This window comes from Canis lupus, chromosome 6 (genome assembly GCF_003254725.2).
Source record: "Canis lupus dingo isolate Sandy chromosome 6, ASM325472v2, whole genome shotgun sequence".
Classification (NCBI taxonomy): Eukaryota; Metazoa; Chordata; class Mammalia; order Carnivora; family Canidae; genus Canis; species Canis lupus.
This window is the reverse complement of record NC_064248.1, coordinates 70634461-70652317: the sequence shown is the minus strand read 5'-3', so window position 1 is coordinate 70652317 and position 17857 is coordinate 70634461. Positions and strand designations below refer to the sequence as shown.

Sequence of the window (17857 nt, the reverse complement as noted above, 5' to 3'; positions counted from 1 at the left end):
TCCAAAAGACTAAAATGAGTATAAGAATTCTGAGAGTTTTACATTCTTCGGTGAAAATAAAGTAGTTCAGTGAACATTTTTCTGGAAATAGAAGCCGAAATTTTCTCAGGCGTGTTGGCAATGACTCTAGTAGTTTTAAGGATAATGATTAGTGGGGCTCCTGGCTGGCTTAGTTGGTAGTCCTGCCACTATTGGTCTTGGGGTGGTTAATTCAAACCCCACAGGGAGGGTAGAGTTCACTTGGACATCACTCACCAAGATCAATTTTAACATTGTTGAAAGATGCTTACGTGAGATTCTTGAAATGTCTACCATTGTTTTGATAGTTCACTGATTTAAAGAGTTAGGGTGAATTGCACTATTTCTGAAAGTTTGGAATTGGATGATGGAACATAACATTTTTATTTTTAGAGATTTTATTTATCAGAGTGCACAAGCAGGGGGAGCAGCAGGTGGAGGGAGGGAGAGGGAGCAGCAGGCTTCCCAAGGAGCAGTGAGCCTGATGCAGCATGGGCTCTACTGGAGATCATGACAGGAGCTGAAGGCTGATGCTTGCTTGACTGAGCCACCCAGGTGCCCTGAACATAATCTTATTTAAATGGTATTTGAATTTTTTGAAGGTGTTTTGAGGAATCCAGTCATGTGGGTAGTCCTCATGTAGGAATCCAGTCACCATGCTCTTCTAGACACCTGATCTACTGAGAATTTAGCAATTGCATGAATTCAGGTCTTTTAAATTGAAGTAGGGTTGATATGTAGTGTACAGTAGAGTACTTATTTTCTCAGTCCCAGCTTTTCTGAAGTTGGTATTATCCATACTCTAGACAAACAAGTAGGCACAACTTAATTACCTGAAGGTCCTTTGTTGCAGAGTTTGGATTTGTATGGTCTCTTCCTAATTAATTTGTACCTACAATATGAGAAATTGGGATCTGAGAGCGATCTCCGTTCTTGACTTGGTCCTTAGGGTGCTGTGCATACAGTCCTATGCTTAATGGGCAAATACCTTGTAATAACCGCCTTGTTGATATGTAAGCTGTAGGAGGCTAATGGCTCCTTTCTGTGTTTTCCCTGTAAGAGCAACTGTTAAGTGAGCTGAACACTGAATTTGTTTACACCGTCATTGGCGTTGGGTGTCCAGTGATGGACAGTGTGTAAATTTAAAAAAGAAGCTTCGTGTGTTTGGGGGTGTGTGGGAAATACTAAAAAGCACCACACACTTTGGGTAAAATACAGTGCTGTGAGAATAACTGGTGTACCAAGTTGGATGGTCCTTGATGGGCTCTGAAGAATTCCATTCAGGTGACCCTTGGAGACTGAGGAGAGCGATCTCCGATTACAGCTGATCCTTGCAGATGGAGGAGAGCGAGGTCCGACGAAGCCCAGAGCCGCAGCCTGCGGCGGGGGTGCGGGCTGTGAGGGGCGGGGCCGGGCTGTGAGGGGCGGGGCCGGGCCGGGCGGGGGGCGGGGCGACGCTGGGACCCGCTGCGCCTGCGCGCCGGGCTCTGCCGGCTCTGCGGCTGCGCACTGCGTTCCCGCCCTTTCGCGGCGACGCCCGCGCGGCCGGTGAGGGCGAGGGCGAGGGCGAGGGCGCGCTCCGACATGTCGGGCCTCTGCCCGGGCAGCTTGTTGCGGATGCTGAGGCCCGAGGGCTCCTCAGGCTCGCCGTCGGGCCCCGCGGCTTCCCCGGCCCTGGGCGGCGCGGGGCCCCCGGGTGCTGGCCCCGACGGTGGGCGCCGGGAGACCCCTCGGAGCCGCCCCTGTGCGCGGGCCTCGGCCTCGGCCTCGTCCTCGCCCCCGGGCCCGAGCAGCAGCGCCCGCGGCCCCGGCCCGTGTCGGCCGCAGCCAGCGCAAGGCGAGGAGCGCGGGGGGGAGGGGCGGGCGCAGGTGCGGGGGGGCGGGGGCGGGGGCGGCAGGACCCGTGAGCGGGCCTCTCCTCACCTGAACACATTTAAGTCCTCGGCCTCCGTCCTCCCGCGCAGCTCGGCTGGCTCCTTCGTGTTGGGACTCCGGGCCGGGGACGCGCCCCTGTGCCCACCGCGGCGCGGCGCGGGGCGAGGAGGTGACGGGCCGCACCGCTGTTGGCTTCCCGGTCGCCCGTGTCCTCGGTGTCCTCCCGGCCGCGGGCTTCCCGAACGCCGCTCCGCCCTGTGCCTCTCTTACCTTCCAGAGACCTGCCCTGCGCGCCTGCAGCCCTTCCCAAGCTGCGGTTTGGCCTTAGAGATGAGTTTCTTTCTCTAGGCCGCTTGTGGGTTGTGACCGCCGCTCTGACCCCCGGGCTCCAGATTCCTACTTCGCGCTGGTACAAATGCAGTGCACACCTGGCTTACGAGTAGTACGAGTAGATCCAGCCCTCCAGTCCCTAAACCGGGTTCTTTTCCTTCACCACCGCGTTGCCTGAGGCTTAGAGACCTGTAGGACTTCCACAGTTAACTCACAACAGCCAGCCAGTTAAGAAGTCCTGTCTTTGTCTTTTAGGTCCTGTCTTTATCTTTTATTGTTTTTATTTTTATTTTTAAAGATTTTATTTATTTATTCATGAGACACAGAGAGAGAGAGAGAGGCAGAGACACAGGCAGAGGGAGAAGCAGGCTCCGTGCAGGGAGCCCATCATGGGACTCGATCCCGGGTCTCCAGGATCACACCCTGGGCTGAAGGCGGGCTAAACCTCTGAGCCACCTGGGTGTCCCCCATCTTTTTATTTTATTTATTTTATTTTATTTTTATTTATTTTTATTTTATTATTTTTTTTCTTATTCATGAGAATCACAGAGAGAGAGAGAGACGCAGAGACACAGGCAGAGGGAGAAGCAGGCTCCATGCAGGGAGCCCGATGTGGGACTCGATGCTGGGTCTCCAGGATCATACCCTGGGCTGAAGGTGGCACTCAACAGCTGAGCCTCACCCAGGCTGCCCATCTTTATCTTTCAAATAATTATTTTCCCCTTGTGTCTGTACCATTATAGGCTCTCATTATTTTATGTGTGAATTATTGCATCAAATTCTGGCTTTGGTGACTGGCCAGTTGGTAGTACTATTTCCAGATAAAGTGGGTTTTGTAAGAGAGGCAACTTTTAGAGGGAAAATGAGTTGTGTACAGACATGTTCAATGTGAAGAACCTCTAGGATATCCATGGGGTCACGCTGAGGCAATTGAGTATATGGATCTTGGATTAAGAAGAGAAACTTAGGAGAAATTCAGGTTTGGAAGTTACTCTTGTGTTTGAGGTCGGAAGGAAGACAATAAGATACAGTTAAAGGAAGGTCAAGGAAATTGGAGGGCAAGTAAGATGAGTAAGTTTCCAGAAGGAGCTTAGAGTCTAAAAGTAACCTGAGAACAAGAAAACAACCCTTTCTGTCCCTAGTTCCTGGTAACCGCTCTCTTCCGTTGTACCTTTACGTCTACATAATGGAGCACACTGTCCTGGTTCTATACACCTTCTTTATAATGATATCCTTACACCCTGTCCACACCTTTGCAAATCTTTATCAGACTTCTTGGAGTATCTTAGTTTGAATCTGTCATCCAGTTCCTGCTGGTACCTGAATAAAAGAATTTGATTTTATCGCATGATGGGTATGGGGAGACACTGAGGAATGGTGAGAAAGAAAATTTCTTTTTCGGAAAAGATCACTGGTGACGATGAGAAGAATGGATTAGAGAGGCATAATACTAGAATCAAGGAGAACAATTGAGAGACTTGCAGCCCTGAAGAGGATAATGCGCTTAAAATGGGCTAATAGGAGTGGAGATGGAGGGAAATTTTAGTGGTATTAAAAAACTTTTTTTTTAACTAGACTTCTAATTGGGTGTGAGGATTGATTAAAGAATTAAGAATGATTCCTGACTTTAAAACTTAAGTGACAATAGTAGGCCAGTACTGGGAAAAATGAGTTTTGAGGGAAAAATGAGTTCATTTTCGAACATTTAAAAGTTTTGGAGAGAAATCTAAAAGCTTACATCCAAAAGATAGATTTAAGGACCTGGAGCCACACTGGTAGGATTTTCTGTGATGATAGAAATATTTCATATCTGCGCTAATATGGTAGCCATCAGCCAAATGTGGCTTTTGAGCATTTAAGATGTAGCTAGTGTGGTGAACAGAATTTTTAATTTTCGTTATTTTTTTATTTAACTTCAATAGTCTCGTGTGGTCGGTAGCTACTATATTAAACGACACAGGTACAGACTTAAGAATGGTTCTTGCATTTTTAAAGGGCTGAAAAAGTAAAAGAATGTTTTGCGACATGTGGAAATTATGTGAAATTCTGATTTCGGTGTCTGGACATAAAGTTTTATTGAACCACAGCCATGCTGCTTATTCATGTACTATCATCTGTGGCTGCTTTCTCAACATAGTGTCTGAGTTGAATAATTATGACAGACGATATGGCCCACAAAGCCTAAAATTTACCATCCAGCCCTTTATTAAAAAGTTTGCCAAACTGTGCTTTACAGTTTAAGAGAGAAGTTAGGGCTATATATGAGGGGTATAGATGACTAGAAGTAGATATTAATAGAAACCAATATAATAAATGAGATGTCCAGAAAGATGTATAATGCTAATTTGAGAAAAAAGGTGAAAAAGTGTGGAACCCTGGGAAGCCAACAGTTCAGAGGCAGACAGGAAAAAGAATCGGGCAAAGTGAATTAAAAGCAAATGGTTTAAGGAGAATCAGAGTTGTCATGGAAGTGAAGGGGAATAGGAGAAGAGTCCCAATATATATTTTTAAGAATGTTTATTTGCCAGGACACTAAACTAGGCTGTTTATGTATATTCTTTCTAATTTTATGACAATTCTGTAAAATAGGTAATATGTCAATAGGAAAGTGCCTAAATAAGGAAATGAATCCAAGTGAATCTAAAACTCTTTTTTATACCATTTGCATGGAAGGAGGGAGTTTCATCAAGTTAAACGAGGAAAAGAGTTCTTGTAATTGCTATACAAAGTAAACCTACGTGGTATATTTAAAGGTTAGGAGCTAGTTTATGATTCTACCAAGAGTAGTCTCAGCTTGTAGAAGCATGTTAACAAGCACTTTTCCTTATATTTTAGTACAAGTTTATTTATCAACAATGCCATTAAATTTGTCATTATTTGCTGTTTTTAAAAGTCATCAGATAAAGTTTTATAGAAAGTGAACATGATATAAATTACAGTGATTAAAAACATTATTGAATAATTCTGAATCTTTAGTAACATATTTAATTTTCTGAATTTAGGTTCATACTTTGGAAACAAAAGATCTAATGCAGAAAACACATTTGCATCAGATATTACTTTTGGTACAAGCTCATCTTCTGCACGAGATAGTAATTATCCTCAAATACTAAAAACACCATTATTTGCTGGGAATCCTCAGAGATCAGGTTATAAAAGTTGGACACCACAAATGGGATATTCAGGTAAAATGAGAATGAGTGGAATGTTGACCTAGATGACCTTTTGAAAATTTTAAGGTTTGTAAATTATTAATTAGGGTAGTTAAGTTCATTTGAAGGTATTTGTAGCTGATACAGATGACTGAAAGAAAAATACATCATTTTACCCATATCCATAATTTGAGGTTAAGTTAATGCTACATAGTTTCTGATATTTTTTGTTAATAAGTGCAGGTCTACATTATTTTACTATTCTGAGAAGTTGATCCTGATAGTACTATTGTGCAGGGCTTTTTTATACTTAAATTTTGGTTTTTATCTAAATCTACTAGATTTTCTTGGGAAAATGGATGAAATAGGTCTTCATGTGTAAGTATTCTCTAAGGTACATGCAGTGGAATTTCTTGGATACAAAATATGTGAATGTATACATTTACAAGATAATAATGATCTATTGTTTTTCTAAGTACTTCTACCAGTATATATTATTACTAGCAACGTTTGAGAGTTCTTGTTGATCTACATCCTCTCCAATATGTGGTATTGTCAGACTCCCTAATATTTACCAGTCTAACAGTTGTAAGATACTAACTGTAGCCTGATTTTGCATTTTCATGGTTATTAATGAGGTTGAGTATCTTTTGTGTGCTTTTTGACTATATAGCTTTCTTTCTTTCTTTCTTTCTTTCTTTCTTTCTTTCTTTCTTTCTTTCTTTCTCTTTTCTTTCTTTCTTTCTTTCTTTCTTTCTTTCTTTCTTTCTTTTCTGTGAAATGACTTGATGTATTTTACTATTTTTCTTTGGCTTATTTTTCTGGATTTGTAGAATTCTTTATATTTAGAATACATGTTCTGAATATATATTCTGATGAGTACATATATTGTGTATATCTTCTCTAGGTTTGTGGCTTGTCTTTCTCCTTTTTTATGATTTTTTTGATGAACAGAAGTTCTTCATTTTATACATTTTTAGTAACTGTTCTGTCTTCACTTATAAGTATCTTACAATTGTGTTTTATATATGTCTATTAGGTCTTTTTTTTTTTTTTTAAATAAACTCTACACCCAGTGTGGGACTTAAACTCATCACTCTGAGATTAAGAGTCACATTCTCTATCCACTGAGCCAGCTAGGTACCCTATTAGGTCATTTCTTTAATCATGTTGTTGAAGTCTGTATGACTAGAGACTTTTTGTAGAGATATATTAAGATCTCCCATTATGATTGTGGACCTGTCTATTTCTCTAAGTAGTTCTATTAATCTTTTGTTTTGCTTATTTTGAAGCTATTTTATAGGAGCCTAAAAATTTAGCATTGTTTTATTGTAGTATGAAATGACTCTCTTCATCTCTAAATAAAGCTTTTGCCTTAAAGTTTGTCTGCTATTAATATAGCGATTCCTTTTCTTTAGGTTAGTGTTTATATGATATATATATCACACATATATATATAGATGTATTTTTTAAAGATTTTATTTATTTATGAGAGACACAGAGAGAAAGAGAGGGAGGCAGAGACACAGGCAGAGGGAGAAGCAGGCTCCATGCAGGGAGCCTGATGTGAGACTCCATCCTGGGTCTCCAGGATCACACCCTGGGCTGAAGGTGGCGCTAAACCACTGGGCCACCTGGGCTGCCCTATATGATATATATTCAAAAAATTTTTGACTTCTAAACTTTTACCCTCAGGCCTTTGTACGTGGTATTTCCTATGCTTAGGAATTCTTTCTTCCCCTCTTCATACAGTCAGCTCTTATTTATTCCCCAAGACTAAGCTTAAGTATCACTCCTTTCAGAAAGCTTTCTGTTATCCTGCAAGTCTAGGTTGAGTCTCACTGCTACGTGCTCCCGTTTCACTTTGCATTTTACTAGTAATATTGGTATTTTAATTGTCTTTCCTCTTTGCTGTGCTGTAAACTCCATGAAGGCAGAGACTATAGCAGTATGGATCTAATTGGAAGGTAGAACTATATAGTGATTTAAACAAGGGAGGTTTAATATAAAGAATTACTAAACTATGATAAAAGAATCACTATAGGATATAAGAAAGCTTATAGCTTACCTTATAGCTGAGGAGGAGCCCAAGGGATCATACTTGGAATTGGAAGCAAGTATGAAAAAGCAATACTTTTTCAGGACTTATCTCCCAAGTCTGGGGTATAGATTTCCTTGGAGAAAGTGAAATTGAACCTATTAAATGGCAGAGGGTGCAGATTTGCCAGACAAAGGTTAGTCTACTGTCTCCCTTCGAAGTGGTGCTATATGGGGCATTTAATGTTCATCTCTGCTTTTGGCAGGTTAGGTACCCACAGTGTGATTGACCAGGTTGGCCTTGGTAAGAGGAAGTTCATGATGTTGAGCCTGTGCATATCCTTGCCACCATGGCTGCTTTATTCTTAGGCCTATTAAAGATGCCTGGGGGTGTTGAGAAAAGAGGCTAATTGACATCCACAGAGTGTATCATTTTTGTCTACCTGATTATCAACGGTCTCCTCTATAGTAGATGCCCTTTAGTGGGCATTTGTATGAGACACAAATATTTTCAAACTTTATGCCCATTCAGAGAGGGTCCATCTGCATACTTTTTCCCTAGTTTTTCTTGTTACTCTCTTCCACCCTTATTTCTTCCAAGTCCCTGACTATCCAGCTAGAGCATTACCAACTACGTATGAATGAGTCTAAATCTGTATTTCTGGTACCGTACTACTTCATTCCAGATGTGGACAACTAAAGGTATTGCTCAGAGTTCTCTACAAAAGATCAAAGTGAACAAAACAGCTTAAAAAATTAGAATAGCAATGCATATCAAGTAGCTCAGTGAAAGGGAAGTTTCATGGCAGAAAAGCAATGGAAGAAATTATAAAGGAAGAAGATCGTACAAAAGCAGAAGTGTTTAAGATATCAGATCAAGATTGGTAGCAACTACAAATCATTTTCATTGATTTACAAAATTTTTATAAACAGATGGAAAAATTAAGATTTAGTAAAAACCTATATAAAAAGACATAAACATCTCAAAAGGAAATATAGAAAACAAATGCATATACTAAGTTATGTTCAATTTTGATAGTAATTTTCAAAAATACGAATTTAAGTGTCAGTACTTTAAATTACTCAGTAATAATAATATAATACATTTCAGAAGGCAGTAAGGGTAAACATACAATAAAATTGGTTTTTCCCATATACTGCTGATGGTATCAAAAATTGGAAAAAATAGACTTGGTATATGGGCACCTGGCGAGCTCAGTGAATAGACATGTGTCTCTTAACCTCATCATGGGTTTGTGCCCCATGTTGGATGTAGAGATTACTTAAATAAGCTTCAAAAAAATTGGTAGAATTCTGAAAGAAATTTGGCAATATATATGAGATCCTTAACAGATGGTGGTTTTCCTTTGTTCCAGTAATTGACTTCCAAGGATCCACTTTAAGGAAATAATAGACCCACAAAGAAGCTTTAGGCACTAGGATGCTCATTATATCATTACATACAACAGAGATAACAGTATAAGTGTTCCTTTAGAAGTTTAATGGAGATGTCTTCTGAGTGTACTGAATTTCCACTGGAACTTGGTATTTATTTTCCAATTAAAAATAGAAAGGTCTTATTCTATTGCAGAACTTAAACTGACTTCATAGATCTAATATAAACTCAGTTATAATGTATAAATAAGATGGCTTTTATGGCCAAGAGAGTTTATAGATCTAGACACAAATTTTTAAATGAACTCTTAAATTGACTACTAAGATTACGTAAGTGTATAATTTTGTAGGTATTACAAGAGTAGAAAAAAATCTAGGTCAAGGAGAAAAAAGAGAGGAAATGGGTTCTGTTGAAAGATTGACAAGGGAATCAAAATTATGTTTGCTTTTGGACAATAAAATTTTACATATTTTTAGTCTGACATTTTTTTCATCCATGAATAATGTCTCATATTTAAATAATTTCATATACTTTACAAAAAAACCCATCTATATTATTGCATATAATTCTTACAACAACTTTGTGAAAAAGGTTTGGTATTTCCACTTTAAAGATGAATAAATGGTTAGTTTTGTAAAGGTTAAACAACTTATCGGTACAGATCTCAAAATCAGTAATAAGATGTAAAGGTTAGGAGGAGCAGATCTGGACTCAGGCTGCCCGTGTGCAAAGTCTGACTTTACTAGTACCACCCATGCTTCAATCTCCTTATAGGTTAAATGGAGTAAATAACGATATATATATGATAAAATTGTGACAATTTTTTTTAAAGACTTATTTATTTGACAGAGAGAGAGAACACAAGTAGGCAGAGCAGCAGGCAGAGGGAGAGGGAGAAGCAGACTCCCCACTGAGCAGAAAGCCTGATGTGGGGCTTGATCCCAGGACATTGGGATCATGACCTGAGTTGAAGGCAGACTCTTAGCTGACTGAACCACCCAAGGCCCCCTAGAATTGTGACAATTAAATGAATTAATCCAAATAAAGAATTTAGAACATTCTTGGCACATTGAAAAAGTAACCAATATTACACATATAATTACATCTAATTGGAGTTTATAGTTATAATATTTTATTCTTTATAAAATGCATATAATCCCATTAAATTAGGCAGGGCAGTAACTACATTTTGTGATTTTTGATTATTTATTATGAAGTAATTTGCTCAAATTGATACAGCTTTTAGATGATAGAGAAGGATAAATAATCTAGGCTTTCTGATCCCAAATTCAGTGTTCCTTCATAACTCCATTCCAATAAAATGCAAAATAGGACAATGTATAAGTTATTTCTAATTTTGAGGTGAAGTTTTGGCAAAATACTTTGAGAATTAACATTTTTATTTGGTCTGGATATGAAAAGGTTTTTTTTGATGAAGAAAAAAGATTATTTCCTTGGATATTGAGAGTCATGTCCTAAACTTGGTGTTTTGAGATCTTATAAGAAAATGTGAAAACATACTGTTATTAATGTTTATACATTTTCTTTTTAAAAAAATTTTAACAGCTACATCATCATCTGCAGTTTCAACACACTCCCCATCAGTTATTGTAGCTGTTGTAGAAGGTAGAGGACATGCCAGAGGTGAAATCGGAATGGCAAGTATTGATTTAAGAAGCCCACAAATTATATTATCTCAGTTTGCAGATAACACAACATATGCAAAGGTAACTATTTATACTCTTAGAAAATGATTGAGTGAGCACTATGTGGATTTTCAAGTCACTGCTTTCCTAATTAGTTTACTTTTTTGTGGAATAAAGATTAATCACAATTGCACCAATGTAGGCTGCTCTGAATTAAAATTGTTTTACATTGGATTTTAATTTTTTGAATGTATTTTGTCCTAAAAATAATATGCTTTGCTGTTAATATGAATATTTCAGATTACTGTTAGTTTCTAAAATTAACATCTTCAAATTAATAATTCTTGGACTCATTCCAAAGATTATATATTAATAATGCTATTGCCAAAGGGTTGTTTCTACTGAACAGTATTAGAATTTTATTTTCCAGAGTTCAGGGAACCTGGTCTTTTAGGGCAGTCATAATTTAACATCTTCTTGCTTTTACTGCCTATCACTTAGCATTAATTTGGGCCACTGGCCTATTGTCATGGGAATTTTTGTCAATTACAAAAATGGAGGTAATCTTCTAATCTCTGTATTCTAAAAAGTTATTTGACCCAATTTCTATTATTAAAAATATATACTATGTTATTTTTAACATTTTATTGTTTTTTCCTTTTTTCTAATTCCTTTTTATGGTTTCTCAGTACATAGAGTTACTTTTCCTATCTAATAATTAATTTTTTTAACATACATAACAACCTACATGATACTAGTACTGCATGCTAACTTTATCTCTGGGTATTTCACATTTTTATGCAGTTTTTAAAAAATAGGAAAAAAGCTTTTTTAAAAACAAATATTTGGCAAATTGGCTAAGAATTTCTGTGTCTGGGATAGTTATAAAAAATGCAGTTATACTGTGAAAAGAGTAAGTTGTAAAATATGTGTTTCTTATCTCTGTTTCTATACTGTTCAACTTTTAAGCTATACCAGTGTGATCATATTGATTGAATCATCATAGTCATACTATTGAATGTATTTTTTTATGGAGATGGACAAGATACCAAATAGATTTTATTTTAAAACATCTTGTTTTAAGAATATGTATGTGATAAGTTCAAATTAATTTTTGATCTTAAAGCTGTTACAAATAATTTTGAGGTAAAATATAACCTATGTTTATGATATTTTATATATGATATATATATACATGTAGAATATGTTTAATATATCATTATTAAAATATTTTTAACTGATGTCTATAATTAGAACAGTTGTAATTTTGTGTATCTGTGAATTAATTTTAAGTACTTACCTCTCAGAAAAATATGCCACTTGCTTGGTTTTAGAGAATCCTAAGCTTATATTTAAGAAATTGTTTATTCAAATGATTTTAGGTGATCACTAAACTCAAAATTTTATCACCTTTGGAAATAATAATGTCAAATACTGCTTGTGTTGTGGGGAATTCAACTAAGTTGTTTACTCTGATCACAGAAAATTTCAAGGTAAGTGATTTTTATTCTTAATAGTAACATTCAAATCTTGATTTAAAATCCATTCTGTAATAGCATTCTAGAGAAAAATAACGTGAATGACTTTATACTTATCCTAAAGTACTGATTAAATACAAGTCCTAAGCTAATGGACTATTAATACATAAAATAAAAATGACAGGGCATCCACTTACTTGATTTGGTATCCTTGCCCTACTTTAAACAAAAGGGAAACTGTTTCAGATAATAAAGGAGGCTTCTCAGAGTATACTCAAGGCAGACCCTTAGAGAAAAAATAGATTCCCTTAGGTATAGCTGTGTGGAAACTAGTTATTGTGCTGCCAGACTAGTTGAAATCGAAGTTCGTATTCTAGGGGATAGTACTATCAGCAAGTGCTTTTTATTTTAGAGAATTTGATCTATAGTACAGAATTGTTTCAACTTCCCCTGGTAGCATGTAGCATGTAGTTAGCCTACTGCTCTAAGCCTCCACCTGTGGGACTGTGCCAAGTAAGAGCCCTGAAACTTTATCTTAAGGATGCACTCCCTGTAAGTGAGAGGTTTTCCAACATGCAGTTTATTTCTTTCCTTTAGCAAATGTTTGTGGAATGGGGGCTGTAGTTCTGAACCAAGTAGGAAGCATTGCAGTTGGAATAACGCCTGAAGAGTGAAAATTATTTTCAGAATATACTATCTTATGTTTGTAGCCTTATCTTTCACACATTTGACATCAAGCTGAGATTTAAAATCCAATGATTCTTTATTCTTTATTCTTAGTATATTCTTTATAGTTCCTTAGTCTTAATATATTCAGCATCTGCAATCATACAAGATTTATTGTCGTGCTCTTAGAGATCCTTTGTAGGTCAGCTGTCTTTGACTTTTGCTAGAAGTGGCCCTTATTGTCAATCTGTTTCTATTATACAGGTCTCTTATATACTGCCTTTTTTATGTTTTAAGTTAAAAAAAAAAAGAAAAAAAGAAAAATTTATTGGTTTATGTTACTGAGAAGCCAAATGGTTGGATAAATCGTATCCCTACTCTCATCCCCATCCCCATCTTTTTTTTTTTTAATTGTTCGGTAGATTACTTCTCTGAGGTTTAAGATGATTATGATGGCTACAGATTAATATCATCTCAGTTTAGTTAATTCAGAGGAAAAATACATTCTTTCTTCCAGTATCCAATCCACATATAAATTCTAGGGAAGAACCCCGATGGGCCTTGCTTTGTTCGTATTTCTACATGTTAGACTAATCACTATTTCTCAGGGTAGAAGCAATATGATTTTTTTTTAGAAGCAATATGATTGATTAATCCCTGGTCTTTTGCTTTCTGTGGGGCACAAAGCACTGTAATGGACAGTTCTACCAAAACCACATGGAATGTAAAATAGATGAGTCCTTCAAAGGCAAAAGCAGCATCTATCCACTTCACTTGAGATATAGGGCAGTGTGGCATGGTACTTAAGAATACAGGAGTCAGACTGCTTGTTTCAGATCTTGATTCTAAGTGGTCTTGTGCAAGTTAAGTCACTTTAGTTTTTTTTAATCTGTAAAATAGGGAAAGTAATTTCCTTCTAGAGAATTGGTATTTAATTAGACAAATGACCTCATTGATAAGGTTACTTTTGGGCAAGTCCTATAAGGAAGTGAGAAACAGAGCTATCGAAGTATTTGGAGTAAAAGTCATATAGGGAAAAACCAGTGTTACTATTATTATCATATTACCATACTTACCATAAAAAAACCTTCATTAAAAGAGAAGCACTATTTAGTGAAAGGGCTTTGTAGTCAGAGAAATCTAAATTCAAGTCTCACCTCTGGCACATATTAAATGTATGATGTTAGAAAAGCTACTTTTTGGAATTTTACTTGTAAGGAAATTGTAGTTAATACAAGACTTATGTCATAGAGTTACTGTGGAGATTGAGTTAACCTAAAACAATCTTGGTGCATAACAAATTCCCTATCTCCTCATGAGTTTTTTTTCTTATAACTCTTTCATAGTCCAGTGTTATCTTTTCTTATGTACTCTTTTTATTCAGAGTAGGTAAAGCTTTTACTCTATAACTTCATGCTTTTTTCTGTACTCTTTTAAAAAAAGTTCCATTCTTTTATTCTAGATAAATTTACCTCATGTATATAGTGTCTCATAGATTTGGTAGCTGGAATTGATGTTTTCTTCCTCTGCAACTAATACATTGAAAGAATCTACTCTATCTCAATTATGATAGAATATGTAAGACCAAATGTAAAATCTGGGTAGTGATGTTGCTGTAAAATAAAATTAGTTGAAAGCAAAGATGGTCATGTTTATTTTTTATGATCATACCTACCATATTCATTTAAATGTCATGTGAATCTGGTCTAATAAGAGCTGTAGACTGCTATAGACTCTCTATTGTAATCTTAATTGTTATATTTCCAAGTATTCTGTTTCACTCACCTAACCATCTAATCAATAATCATCTCATCTCCATCCAACAATGACTAATTCAACTAACATCAAAGCAAATATTAACTATCCATAACCAAAAAGGACGAACTTGAGCTCCTATACTAATTTCACTCATCCTATTTATTGGCTCAACCAATCTACTAATTCACTTAGCAAAACAGATAATCATTCTCTTCTTATAAATCATTAAGAAAATATCCTATTTAACTCTGGAAAACAATAATAAAAAATAAACTTTATATGATTTTTTTTTTTTTAATTTATGATAGTCACACAGAGAGAGAGAGAGAGGCAGAGACATAGGCAGAGGGAGAAGCAGGCTCCATGCACTGGGAGCCCGACGTGGGATTCGATCCCGGGTCTCCAGGATCGCGCCCTGGGCCAAAGGCAGGCGCCAAACCGCTGCGCCACCCAGGGATCCCAAACTTTATATGATATTGAAGCCATCTACCCATGTACCTGCATGTGTTTAAGAAAGCAATTTTGGGCAACTTCATGAAACTTAAAATTTATTTTGAAATTAAAACTTCTTTCAGAATGTTAATTTTACTACTATCCAAAGGAAATACTTCAATGAAACAAAAGGACTAGAGTACATTGAACAGTTATGCATAACAGAATTCAGCACTGTCCTAATGGAGGTCCAGTCCAAGTAAGTTATGATGTAAGGAAAGTAATACATCTGTAGTGTGAGTTCCATGAGGGCAAGGTCTTTTGTCTGTTTTGTTCTCTGCTGTATCTCTAGAAAAGTGCCTGGCTCATAATACACACTCAGTAATTAGTGAAATAGTGATATAGTTAACTAAAATTCACATGCATGGAATATTTTGCCAGCTTAATTTATATAGCATTTTTCCAAATTGGACATAATCTGTTGTATTATGGTTGCTGCTCACTTTACTTTGGAGTGAATTGCTCAAGTAGCTACAGTAACCTAGAAACGTGAAACACAGAGCTGTGGCCCTGTAACTTCATGAGTGTACTCCTCTAAGAGATTCAGCTAAGACAGGGAATGATACTTTTTAGAAAGGATATGTTTTAGAAAGTATGAAATAGATACTTTATTGAACCAGGTTGGACTAGTTGTTTATTTTGTTAATCACAGTGACTATGCTTACCAGGACTGTAACACAGTTTTCTATACCTAGGAACCTCCTAACTCTCAGACCTTTTCAACATTATTTGAATTCTTAGAATGGTACATTGACACAAATTACTATTGAAAATTGTCTTCTAACACAATTCTTTATTGGAGTCCTTAAGTGTCAGACTTCAGAAAGCTATCAACTTTTATGTTTTGGAAGTTATGTAGCTAGCTTTAAAAAATAAAGAGCACTTGATGTGCTTTTTCCGTTTGAATTTAAGCAATGCTATGCAAGTATTTATAATTTTCCTAATAATGAGGTGAAATAAATGTTTCCTTGCATAGCAATAGTTTTTATTTATTCTAAATATTTATAGTGATGTGTCATTGGTCACCTTACAGGTATTACTGCCTTGCAGCTGTTGCAGCTTTATTAAAATATGTTGAATTTATTCAAAATTCAGTTTATGCACCAAAATCGCTGAAGATTTGTTTCCAGGGTAGTGAACAGACAGCCATGATAGATTCATCATCAGCCCAGAACCTTGAATTACTAATTAATAATCAAGACTGTAGGTAAGATCATCTTATTTTTTTTCTTATAAAATGTAAAAATGTATTTTATTATGTCCTATTTTTCTATGAATGGCCACTTTACATTTCTTTAAATTGTTTGATGTAGAAATATTGAATAAACAGACCTTTAATCATTGTATCATTGTTCCTGAACTGCTCAGATGTTTCACTAAAGTCAGATTTTAAAAAGATACTTGTGTGAAACAACAAAAAGCAAACAATACATTTCAAAACTAGGCAAAGGATTGAATGGACATTTCTCCAAAGAAATATACAAATGACCAACAAGCACAGGAGAAGATAATAAGTATCACTAGTCATTAGGGAAATGCAAATCAAAACCACAATTACTACTTCACACTTATGAAGGTGGTTATTATCAAATAAGCGGAAAATAAGTGTTGGCAAAGATGTGGAGAAATTGGAACCCTGGTACGTTTATTATGCAAATGTAAATTGGTACAGTATTTTGGGAAACAGTATGATGATTCCTCAAAAAAAGTTAAACATAGAATTACCATATGATTTGGCATTCTACTAGGTATATACCAAAAAGAATTGAAAGCAGAGACTCAAAGAGATACTTGCACACAAATGTTCATAGCAACATTATTCACAGTAGCCAAAAGGTGGAAATAAACCAGATGTCTATTCATGAGTGCTGACTAGATAAACAAAATAGGGTATACACATAGTGACTAACAGAATATCATTTAACCTTAAAAATGAGTGAAATTCTAATATATGCCCTGAGATATATGGAATAAACCAAACTCAAAAGGAAAAATATTTTATAATTCCACTTAGATATTTATACTAGACAAATTTATAGAGACAGAAAGTAGACAAAAATTATCAGAGACATAGAACAGCAGACAGTGGGTAGTTACTGTTTGGTGGATTCAGAGTTTCTGCTTGGGATGTTGAAAAAGTTCTGGAAATGGGTAGTGGCAGTGGTTGTATAATATTGCAGGCGTATCTAACAACACTGAATTGTGTGCTTAAAATTGTAAATTTATGTTATGTGTGTTTTACCACAATAAGAAGATATTGTATCCAGATTACCATAAAATTGGAATAACCAGCTTTAAAAGCATCAAGTACAGGAAATTTAAGTGGCTATATTATTTGAAAAGGTAAAAATACTTAAATCAATTTGGTCTGTGGTGTATGACTAGATTGCTGGTTTTATGGGTTTATTATTAACTTTAGGTAAAGTACCAGGAATACTGGTGAGCGTGAGACAGAGAAAGAAAGAGGGAGAGAGAGGCACAGACAGACACACACGGTGTTTATAGATTTCATAGTGGGGTACTTAAACTAGAATTAAAATGTTAGTAGAAAATAATGCAGTCAACATGGTGATGGTGAGGCAGGAATTCATTAATGTGGATTTGGTTTGGTATGGAGAATTAATGAGCCATGGTTTTTCTCCTTGATGAATTACAGTCTAGAGGAGGAGACACATAGACAGTATTATTAACATGAACTAAGTTTGGTGATAACATTTGCATAAAAATGATGGGATCAATAGCAGAAAGTGAGCTGATTGGGCTTGGGTTAAGGGTAAAGGAAAGGCTGTCTAGAGGAGATAAAACCTGGGGTGCAAGTTTTGAAATATGAATAGAAGTTATCCAGATGAAGTAGAAAAGGTAGTGAGACCATGAAAAATCAAATCTTGAAAGCAGGATTTTCAATATAACAACATGGTATGTGCAAGGAAACTGAAGCTATTTAGTACTACTCATTGGTAAAATGCAAGTTGGGAGTAAGCAAGCTTAGAGTAGTTATATATCATCTTT

General features: G+C 36.5%; 1 protein-coding gene across 1 annotated transcript in view; it reads left to right on the top strand.

Moving 5' to 3' along the window:
* The first annotated feature begins 1577 nt into the window (after positions 1-1577).
* The window catches only part of MSH4 (mutS homolog 4), an 84833-nt gene continuing 68553 nt past the window's right edge, over positions 1578-17857 (top strand). Inside the window, exons 1-6 of the mRNA XM_049111823.1 lie at positions 1578-1855; positions 5226-5408; positions 10375-10535; positions 11837-11947; positions 14932-15047; positions 15882-16055. Of these exons, the coding sequence (XP_048967780.1) occupies positions 1603-1855; positions 5226-5408; positions 10375-10535; positions 11837-11947; positions 14932-15047; positions 15882-16055 (998 nt within the window). The 5' untranslated portion in view covers positions 1578-1602. The remainder of the gene's footprint in view (positions 1856-5225; positions 5409-10374; positions 10536-11836; positions 11948-14931; positions 15048-15881; positions 16056-17857) is intronic.